General features: G+C 41.6%; 1 protein-coding gene across 2 annotated transcripts in view; it reads right to left on the bottom strand.

Annotated features, from left to right (window-relative positions):
- Nucleotides 1-340: 340 nt before the first annotated feature.
- Nucleotides 341-10,722, bottom strand: part of CLIC5 (chloride intracellular channel 5) — a 95,371-nt gene continuing 84,989 nt past the window's right edge. For both annotated transcript variants that reach the window (XM_009945281.2, XM_009945282.2), the window contains exon 6: nt 341-9,793. In XM_009945281.2, the coding sequence (XP_009943583.1) occupies nt 9,626-9,793 (168 nt within the window). In that variant the 3' untranslated portion in view covers nt 341-9,625. The remainder of the gene's footprint in view (nt 9,794-10,722) is intronic.

The raw sequence follows: 10,722 nt of genomic DNA, 5'->3' as shown, positions 1-10,722 counted from the left end.
GACCCATACTATCACCCCACCGTGTCTCATACCCTGCCTGCTGTGCTCGGACACTGCTGTGGGGAGTGCTCTCTGGTCCACACCGACACGGTACCACCAGCTACACTAACTGTACAGCACCAATGTCTGTGCATGAGTTATATCCTGGCCGTGTTTCTTCTTCTAGCACAGATGTAGCTTACTTGTCCTTGCTGTCTTTCCCTTTATTTCTGTTAAATCCATTTTTAAATCCATTGTAGCTGTATTCAAGCTGCAAGTACACATTTTTTCTTGCAGCCAGGGGAATGTCATCTGTTTAAAAAAAAAGAATTAACAAATTAAACAAAACTTCAAGAATAACTCAATGAGAAAATAAACCACTTTTATTCAAATTATCAGGAGTTAATCGCTCTTGGAATATAGCAAACAGCTCCAATTCGGCAAGGTGGATTTCTTCATTTAATACATGCTCATTTGATATAAAGAAATGCTTGCTTATTTATCCAAAACCTTAAAATGAAACAACAAGCAGATACTTTTTTACTTTTAAAAATTAAATTTAACTGCTTCTTCAATAATAAAATATACTACATATCATACAAAAAGGACATTGATTTTATTCACAGTTGACAGAGTACAGCCGCACAGTCATAATATTAAAGGTGAAATGCAATGACATTTTAACTATATTATTCCTATTGTTATATATTACGAGGGGCAGAGCAGCACACAAAGGCTCTAATCAGGTTGCTGTTGTGTTTAGGAGCTGCACATACAGAGAAGAAATACATAGTACCTATACCAAAATGTTACAGTCTAATCTAAAATTACCCATTAAGAGAGGATGTAGCTCAACTGAAAATCACAAGTATGCAAAGGGATTTACCCTGTCTGTCTTTCTTACCTGCTGGAGACCCCTAGATGCACAGTTACATTTCACCATCAACCACTATAAAGTAGTTTTTTACAAATAAATTACATTTCTTTGAAGCTTACCAGGTCCAAATTTAAAGATCATTCCTGCTTACTCCTTTAAGAGTTACTGATTTTGCATTTACCCCACCAGATCAGGTGATGACAATGCCAACACCCATTAGGCGTTTCTGAGATTAATGACATTTTGGTGGAGAAAATCCAACCCTGGACCTAATCCTGGCCCAGTACCTAAAAACTTTAGCGACCTTTCAAATAAGTTATTTTTTTCCAATATAACTCCCTAAAGAGGTACCGTGCCTGATTGTCATGTCATTGTTTGTAACCTAAATTTTGATTTTTCATGTCACTGCAATTTTTAAGCAACTGTGGGTCAGTTCAGGTCTCTGCACAGCTTGCTTTCACACGGAAAACATGTCCACATACCTCTTAGGACTTCCAGACTCGTTCCTGCTATCCTCTCTCTGTGGAAGGACAGTAGCATGTACAGTGGACTCCCCTTCCTCTCTTTCAACCTCAGACTTGCCTCAAAGTAACCAGGATTGTGCCCCAAATGAGTCAAGATCTGAAAACAAGTGGGTTTTGAGGAACAAAAAACCATTTCTCTTCACCCCTAAATCTCATTATGCAACTTGATTTTGATCTTCGGGCTTTAGAACTAAAAACAGTCAGACAGCAAAAATACATCTACCAATCACTAGATCATAAATTTCTAGGCAATATAGAGCAGGACCCTTTAATTAAAAAAAAAAAAAAAAAAAAAAAAAGAGAGAAAAAAAGGGTTACCATTAGCTGTGAGGATTTGCACGGATGAGGACCCCTTCTCCAGAAACCAAACCAAGCAGCTGTTGGGAATAGTTTCACAGCCTCTGAAAATACACTCGTGTGCATAAGCAGTCAGTTTTGCACTAGGAAAGAAGGTTGGGTTGGGGTTTGAGGTTTTTCACCCCAATTTCTTCTGGTTAATAACACCCAGTATTTTCCAGCACTAAACAACGCAGTACACGCCTGGTTTATTTGAAACCCAAGGCTTAGACACAAAATGGCATTGGAAACGAGAAGTGAGGCAGCCTGGCAGCTCAGCACACTTAAGGGAGTATTTTTCAGCCATTTAGCAGGAGTTTATTGCTTCAGCCCAGGAGTCTTTGAGCATTCAAGCACGACAGGGTGTGCATTGTTGTGCCAGAATTGCCCGCCTTGGGTGTGTGTGGTGTGCGGCAAGGGGCCAAAGGCTGTGTTTAAACGCACCCGCACGAGAAATGCGATTTAGGCAGAACAAAGCCCACTCCTGTTGTGCCTCCCCATGATTATAAAATAGATCTGTGTCGTTATAAATAGAAAATGACTGGTGACAAAGATGCTGCTTTGACTCACGTCTGAGGCCAAGCTCTTACGCTGTGGTTCCTGATGTCAGACCAATTTAGCGGCTGCGCTGCAGGCAAATGTGTCTGGTTCAGGCTTAGCCAGTCCACATCTCATGATGGCTTAATCTCATTTTGTAACAGCAGGGGATTCACCGTGGTCCTTTGCAAGCAACGCTATCCGCTCACCCAAGGATGGTCCTGGATGCATTCCGAAATGCGCCATGCCCATTGCAAGACTCAGATTGCTAAACAACAGCAAATTGCCCTGTCCTCCACAGAGACTGCTGAACTATCTGGATCTGTGAAGTCGAGATCCTGCTTCTGCTCTTGTTTATTCCAGTGGGAACAAAATCAAAGACTCCGTAATAATAGCGCTGTTCCAAGGGTATAAGATTTCCCACTTATGCCACCTTCCATCCCAACACGCTTTACAGCATTATTGAAATTCAATAATGCAGTCAAATTAAGTGAACATGTATGTAGTTTCTGTATTTTACAATAAGTAATTAAAAAAAAACCCAGCAGAGATTAGAACTGAATGTTAAGTCCCTATTGCAATATCTGGAGTATTCTGTTCATTTAGTCCTAAGCATGCTCCCTAAAACAAACTGTACTCTTCTTGCTTAAATTATTTAATCAGAATCACACTTCTATATATATTTTATAACATAGATTATTCCCAAGGCAGGGGATAACCTTTCATTTCCTGAAAGCTCTTAAAAACTTCCCTAATGAAAAAGTAGCGAAATTTGCTGTTTGCAAATTTTATTTACTTATTGCTTACTTCCAAACTAAAGTAGTTAATTTAATGAAGGGGGGGGAAAAAGGTGAAAAAGAAAAAGATTAATGTGGTGCCCGCAGCCATTTCCCAAATTCCGCAGAGTTTATAGACCTAGGGAGACAGGGAAAGAGCAACTTCTCAGCAGCGCAGCAGAACAGACTGAAATGACCCTGTGAAACCCAAGTGATTCTGGGAATTAAAGGATGTTCACTCCTGCTGCAGTTCTACACTGCAAACTGCTTTTAGGGGTCCCAGTAGTACCCATTAGCAATAGCCAAGCTTTTCTGTTTTAATTTAATTTAATTTCCACCAACAAATTCCACCCTGTGGTGAGAATTGACAGTATCATGTTGAGAACCATTAAAGCATATTTGGATTGTTTGTACTCCATGTATATACATATAAAAAAAAAATTCCCCACCCTTCTTAGTTTTCTTTAGACAAGCCACTTCATAATAAGAGTGAGGCAGACACAATGGAGGCGTCATTATACTGTGGGATACCACCATAGGGAGCGTGGTTGGAGATACAGTGGAACATGCCTTGGCATTACACTGCCTGCGTGGCCTGGTCCCAGCTCCGCTCTGAACCTCCCCAGGACAAACCAGAATGGAGCCTGACAGCACTGCTGGTGTCCCTCCAGCCACCACCGGCATGGAGCCGAGTCCCCTGTCCTGCTCCTGGAGGAAGACTCTACAGATCACCGCTGCTTCCTTCTCTCCTTGAGTGTTTTCTGTTCCCTAAGGACATCTTCACGCTTGAAACTTCTCCATGCTTCTGTAGCCTCAGGCTCTACTGGGAATTCCTATTGGGAATTCCCCCACTGGGAATTCTGCCACTGGATTTCAAAGGAAAGAGAATAATAATGCTCTTCGTTAATATAGGCTTTTCTGTCATGACTTTTCGGCCCCTATCCAGGCAAGCAGGCAAGCACATGTTTAACATTAAACACATGAGTAGTCTCTATTCACATGCTGCAAGCTAGAAATGCTCATTAGCGCTGGATCCTGGCCCCAGCTGAGCTGCTAACACACTGCAGCTAAGAGCTGGGCTGGAGAAAAGGTGGCACGGAAACCTTTCATCGTTTCACGCCGCTTCGGCGTCCCCCACCCCAGCGCTGCTACTCCAGCAAACGGCTGGCTGTTTGGCAGCAGAGGCACGACCTGCTGAGCTGCGACAGTGTCATCATTCAGAGCTGGTTAGCTGATGAGCACAGCTCAAAGTACACCGCATTCAAGCGCATCCTCTGGAGTATTTTCAGCGTTAGCGTCTCGCCAATAAATGGTGAAAGGGGAATGATTTGGGGCAGCAGGGGAATAGCGCGATTGCTGCGGTCTCTGAGACGCTGCTGAGCCCTGCAACCCTGCCTGGTGAGTGCCTGCAGAGTTACACGGGGCTCTTCAGACCTTCACGTCACGTGTTGAAACACGGACTAATCAAGCTTTAAAAACTTTAAAACCTTTAAAAAAGATTTTTTTTCACTCTGAGGGTGATGGAGCCCTGGAACAGGCTGCCCAGGGAAGTTGTGGAGTCTCCTTCTCTTATTCAAGACCCACCTGGACAAGGTCCTGTGCAGCCTACTGTAGGTGACCCTGCTTCAGCAGGAGGGTTGGACTGGGTGACCCACAGAGGTCCCTTCCAACCCCTACTATTCTGTGATTCTGTGATTCTGAACCTGTGTTGGATGAGGTTTCTGTGCTTTCATAGGACTGGTGTGTTACTTGGGAGGTGGGGCAAGGAAATAAAACAGCTTAAAGCTTTGTGCTTTCCCTGCGTGAGCTACAAGGGGAAGGGAGGGAACAGGACCCCTTCTTTCACTGCCTGGCACTTAGTGGGCTGTCATAGTTCAGTGCCAGTACAAACCAGCAGATCCCTCCTGACCAAGGAAAGGGGAAATTTTGTGACTCAGAACATCCCTATGTATCCTGGGGAACTCGCTGTTCAAAGCCACCTTGAACATGGTGGCTTGCTCAGGTCTGTGCTGGAAATCACAGCCCAGACTAAACAGTCTATCACTCTTGGTTAAAGTATTCCAGATGAAAAGATGCCTTTTCAAAAAATACTTTTAATACTGTTTTCTTCAAAAAAATTCTTACCTCCTTCAACTTCTCAACAAGTATAAGCTTCACAGATTTCCTGCCTTCTCTGGAGTTACTAGGTCATTGCAGACATTGAAATTAATGAAGAGATGAAAGATTCAGCAGAAAGGCAAAATCTTACTGGAAAAAAAATTCTTAATATCAAAAGCAATTCATTAATAATGGGTATATCTAGCAGAATAATAAACAAATGCAAATTTCCTGATGCTTAAAAGAATACACATGAAGGACAGAAGACTTCAGCATTATTTTTTTCTTTAAAACACCAGTTCATTTTAAGAAATGAATGTTTCCATGTGCTTCTGGGGCTTTACTTAAGTGGTATTTCCACTGCCTAAAACTTTGCAACACCTTAAACTCAGATAATCAGCCCAACTCAGTCAACACAGAAAGGGAGCTCTCTCTGCTTCTCACCTTCGCTGCTGGGACAGTGGTGGGAGTAGTGCTGCAAGCAGTGGCCTTTGGACTTCATCCCACAAGATGGATAAAACACACTTCCCTGCGTGCCCATCCATGAGCACCACTCAGCTACTCAGCATCGAGGAAATGGCTGAATGGTTATGGCTAACCTGGAGTCAACTTTGAGCAGGGATGAGAGAGGAGCAAATGTGGTTGGGTGTTAAGATAAAATACATATTCAAAGTAAGTTTCTATGGTTGCTATGTGCAGTTCAGCTGAACTTGTAGGAAACAAAGACGTCAGTTTGTCCATGATCTAGACTGTCATTCCTCTGTGGCAGTGGCTTTTCAGCTGATGCAAGCGTAGGAGTAACCTGTAACTCTGTATTCCACACTAGACCTGATACAGCAATATCATTATGTGATTCTTTCTACTGGAAAACACGTTTGTCAGAAGCCCTTGTTTAAATAGGCTTGAAACAGATACTTCTTTAGTCCTACCTGTACAGCAAGATGACCTCTTGGCAATTCAAATAGTCTGACAGAAAATAAGAGTAACTAATACATGGGATCCTCTAACACTCCCGTACCACTGCTAACAGAAGAAAAATCAATATTAGCTCCAATATGAATGGAGTGTTGGATTGACTGAAAAGGGAGCTTTGAAATAAATATCTAAGAAATGTTTGGATGAAATGGACATCTTTACAGACATTTGGTCTGCATTTCTGAAATGTAGATGATTAAATCCACATTGTTGGCTTCTTCCCCCTCTGCACTATGTCTTTCTTTACATCTTGCAAAAAATTTATGAACAAAGTTATTGTAAATCTGCAATGTCTGTCTTGTCAGTTAGATTCTTTTCAGAAATGTTGCCTTGCCAATGTAGATATACAATCTTGTATGATTAATATTTATTACTTATAATACTAAATACAATGGAAGGTCACCAAAAATACCCTGCGTAAAGGAGTCTGGAGCCCTTTAAAATCTCACTGGTGATGGATCCTGAGACTTGAGAACGGAGCTCAAAATCTTAGCAAAACACTTTTTTATGTAGGATTTCCAGTATTTCCTGCTTCTGACTACAGCTAAAGCCAAAAAAAGCACAAAGGTGAGCGAAAGTTACAGATCTGAAAACATGAGCTTCGATTCCAAACCCAAACAAGGGTCAGGGAATGCCTGAACCTGTCCTTAATCTTAGATCAGCCTATAATAGAGCTATGATGAAAATGCAAAGTTAGGACGCAGAGTCAGACTTGAATTCAGGCAGAACGGGCATGGTAGCTGAAGACTGTTTAATTTTTCCTAGTAGTCTTTCTCATATCCTTCAACACAGTTTATCAAGATTTTCTGGGGGTGTTAGAAAAATTGAGGCATTTAGGGATTTTTTTATTATTAATTAAAAGGAAGGTAGCTTGGGGATTTTCAGCTTTTAGAACGAAATCCTAAAAAGATTTTAATAAGAACATGCAAATTATCTTAGAAAAAGTTCATTTCACTAACAGCTCATTTTCTTTTTTGTATAAGCCCAACCATTTTTAAACATAATTGGCCCTCTTCTAGCAAAAATAAGGTAAGCCATATTAGAAGATTTCAGGACGACAGGATTCAGCAAATTGGTGAAGATCCACAGATACAGAAGAAATTGTGACAGACCCTGAACTGGTTCACTTACCCTGCCTGAGATCTGCTGCACGTTTGGACCATCTTCTTTAAGGAGCTAAATATAATCAGCACAGAGCAAGAATCTACATCTGCCTCTGCATTTTCATTCAAAGATTCACTGCAACTCTGACTAAACAAAGCTGCTAATTGAAGTACAAACCTGGAAAAAGACAACTGACAAAGATGTAGATTTTGTTGATCGGCTTGCTTCTAGCCAAATCATACTGAAAGTAGAAAAATCCCTGTGACCATTAATCAGATAGCAAACTTTTCACTAGAAATGAATTTGCAGACCATTGCTAATAACACTTTTCTAAGCAGACAGAGCCATTTTGACCAGCGCGCTGAGTGAAAACAGAACCAGAAAGACAGACAGAAAGGACTGAGTCAATTAAAATAAATAAATAAATAATTGCCTTAGTTTACAAAAAAGAAAAAATCACAAATAATTCCAGTCTCATGAAGAAATGTTTTTAACAAGCCACATGTGCTTGCGCAGACACTTCTAATCTCATTAGATATTTCTGGCTGCTATTAGCGTTCTCTGAGCCAGCTGATTTCTCAGCAATACTTTAAAGAGTGTGAGCCTTTGCCCTCCAGTTTAGCTGTAGTTAAAACAGCCCGTTCTAGGGGAAGACTTGGGAGCTCATGGATTTTCTTCCAAGGTTTTGGAAAGTTCAGAACAAATTGACCTTCGCATGCAAAGCAATAGTCAGCCACCAACTATCTTCACAGTCAACGAGCAACGTTCTACTCCCAGCAGGGTTAGTGTGAAAAGTGGAATAACCCCTCCAGAGCAACAGGATGGCTTCAGATTGTCATCAGCATCACAAGGCAGAGGCTGCCTTTCGATGCAGTCTCCGTTCCTCCAGCTCTCTGGCTGCAAACAAGCCCGCTGCGAGGTTCCCCTCACTCACAGCTCATCAGCTTGGGGTTCCCCTCCAACCAGTGCAGCTCTAGCAGCTCTGATCAGAAGGGGAGCCACACTGAGTTACAGCCCAGCTTTATTTTATCTTTGAAAACAATGATAAATCTCCCCAAACCGAAAATTGAGAGCCATGTGCACTGTTGTACATATCAGGGCACTTGAGTTTCAGGCAAAAGAGCTGTCATTCTGTATTTGCCAAAGTAACATGCAAATAATCACAAGTTTAAAGCAGATTGTGTCAGGCAGACGCTACAGGTAGAACAAAATGATCAGTTTTAGAAAACAATCCTAATTCAGAATCGTGTAACTTGGATCAGTAAACCCTGGAGGATCAGGACTAAGGTGCTACACAGGGATTTCTGCTAGCACACTTGCTGAAATTCTGGCTGGAAATGTGCCTCTCTGTTTTAGCCAGTCGTCTTTGAGGCTCTCAGAGCAAACTTCTCCTGGGGTGAGATGATGAGTGCTTGAAAGTGACCCATCTGGAGCCCAACGCGAAGAAAGCGCTTCCCCTGCCTGGAATTCGTGGGCAGCGACAGCTTTCTCCTGCCTATCCAAGTTTCCCAAGACAGCAATTATAAAGGAACTGGCAACCACACAGTCAAGACGACAATATCCTACATGGCTTGGTTAGCTGTGCCAACTCCTTTTACTTGCTGGAGTCAATACCCTGCCCCCATTATTGCTGTGTCTGTGTGTCTCTGCCAACTAGCAGATCCACTGGGCATTTTGGCACTGGCCCCACTCTTCCAAGGGCTGCCCACTAAATTGTTCATTCACCCTCTTTCGCTTAAACATTTGGATCCAATGGCATCATGCAAATTTTATGCAAAGTAGCATCTGCAATTCTGACATATTCACTCAGGCTTTTCCCTCTTGCAGCAAGTTAAAAATAAACACCCTATAAACTCTTGGGCCTGCTAAGACACTATGCATTCAGAGAGTTTTTTAAGTATAACTGCTATATAATGTTAGTATAATGCTAAGAGCATTTCTCCTTTAGGGTCAAACTCCTTTTTTTCCCCTGTCATATTTTGCTCCTGCCTAAAGGATCTCAACAGCATTGGGGTACAAAGCATCTTTGTCATAACCTACAGAAGAACAAATTCTACGCATTCCTAACTCTCTTACTTGAAATTTCAGCTAATTTCCTAGTCTTCAAACTCCAAAGAATACAGGTGGTGATATACCTTCAACAGGAAACAAGAAACTAGTAAAGTGGACTGAATTCCAATACTGATTACGAATAACACTAGTTGAGCCAGATCTTAGGTTCAGATTTCAAAGGGTCACCACCTCCCACACCACGGCTGCCTTCTGTTTTCTCCAGGGAGAAGCAGATTTGTCGCTGACTGATACACTTGAACAGGTGAAGTCATAGGGATGCCAACCAGATAGCACAATGAGAAAGTGTGTCTTAAGGCAACAAGGAGAAGAGTCTGCAAAAGGGGATACTGAGCTGCCGCTGAGGTCAGTTAGGACTTGCTGAGCCGCTTGGCCACGTCTGCGTAGGCTTGCTCAATTTCTTTGTCTGCCGCACAGGTGTTTGTGAATTCATCCCTGGCATACGCGTTCTTCAGGTACCGCCACAGCCCCGTCATCTCTGTCGGGAACTCAAAGTTGCGGTATTTCTTTGCGACAATCTAAACCAAAGACAAAAGAGGGAAAAAAGCGTCTTGCTAGTGATGTATCTCCAGATTCCTTTTTAGAGAGCTTCTTACTCTTTCTTGTCATATCATTAACAGCAAAGGAGAGAAGTATTTAGAATCTCAGAGTCATATAACAGAAAAGCCTGAAAAGTGACTGTTGGTTTTCGCCTACCTTGCAAGGATGCTACTTGCCCTAAGTACACCCTAAATCAATGGCCTGGTTTCTGTCACAAAATTATGACTTTTATGGTAACTGGACATCATAAATTTTACCATATTGGCATTTTTTGGTGTGTTTTACCAGTCTTCTGTTCATCACTTAAAGTTGAGATGCCACCTAAGAAATAGCTGATTAGCTGAATCATAAAAAGCAAGATAGATTTACGGGAAAGGCAATAGTAACAATCACATATAACATATTTTCATATTAACTATTATATTTAACTTTATATTTTATATATACTGTATTTCTATTTGTAATATATGTAATATATTTCGCCTGGCCCATGGTGTCAGAGCATGTAACCACCTGCAGTTGTTGGAAGGCTTTATCTGTGTTCATGCAAAGGAAGAATTCAGGGTGGTATGGATAGCATGATTGAGAAACCAAGATTATTTAGCAGACATTAGAAACAGGAGTATTAGGATAAACTGGGGAAGAAAATGGTTATTTCAAGACTTGTTAGACTAGGAAACTGTCTATCAAGGCAAATTTTCGATTTCTAAAAACACTCAGGCCCTTATTCAGGAAAATAGTTAAGTGCATACTTAATTTCAAGCACCTGTATAGTCCTATTGAAGTCAGTGGGACTAATCTGTGATTAAGGTAGTTGGTTGGTTAAGTAGCTTGCTGGATTGGGATATTTCAGTTCTGCTGTAAGAATATACTACATAGAATAATCCTGTGGTGACAGAATGAACTA

Source organism: Opisthocomus hoazin, chromosome 2 (genome assembly GCF_030867145.1).
Source record: "Opisthocomus hoazin isolate bOpiHoa1 chromosome 2, bOpiHoa1.hap1, whole genome shotgun sequence".
NCBI lineage: Eukaryota > Metazoa > Chordata > Aves > Opisthocomiformes > Opisthocomidae > Opisthocomus > Opisthocomus hoazin.
The sequence above is the reverse complement of the archived record's forward strand: the minus strand, read 5'-3'. Positions and strand labels throughout refer to the sequence as shown.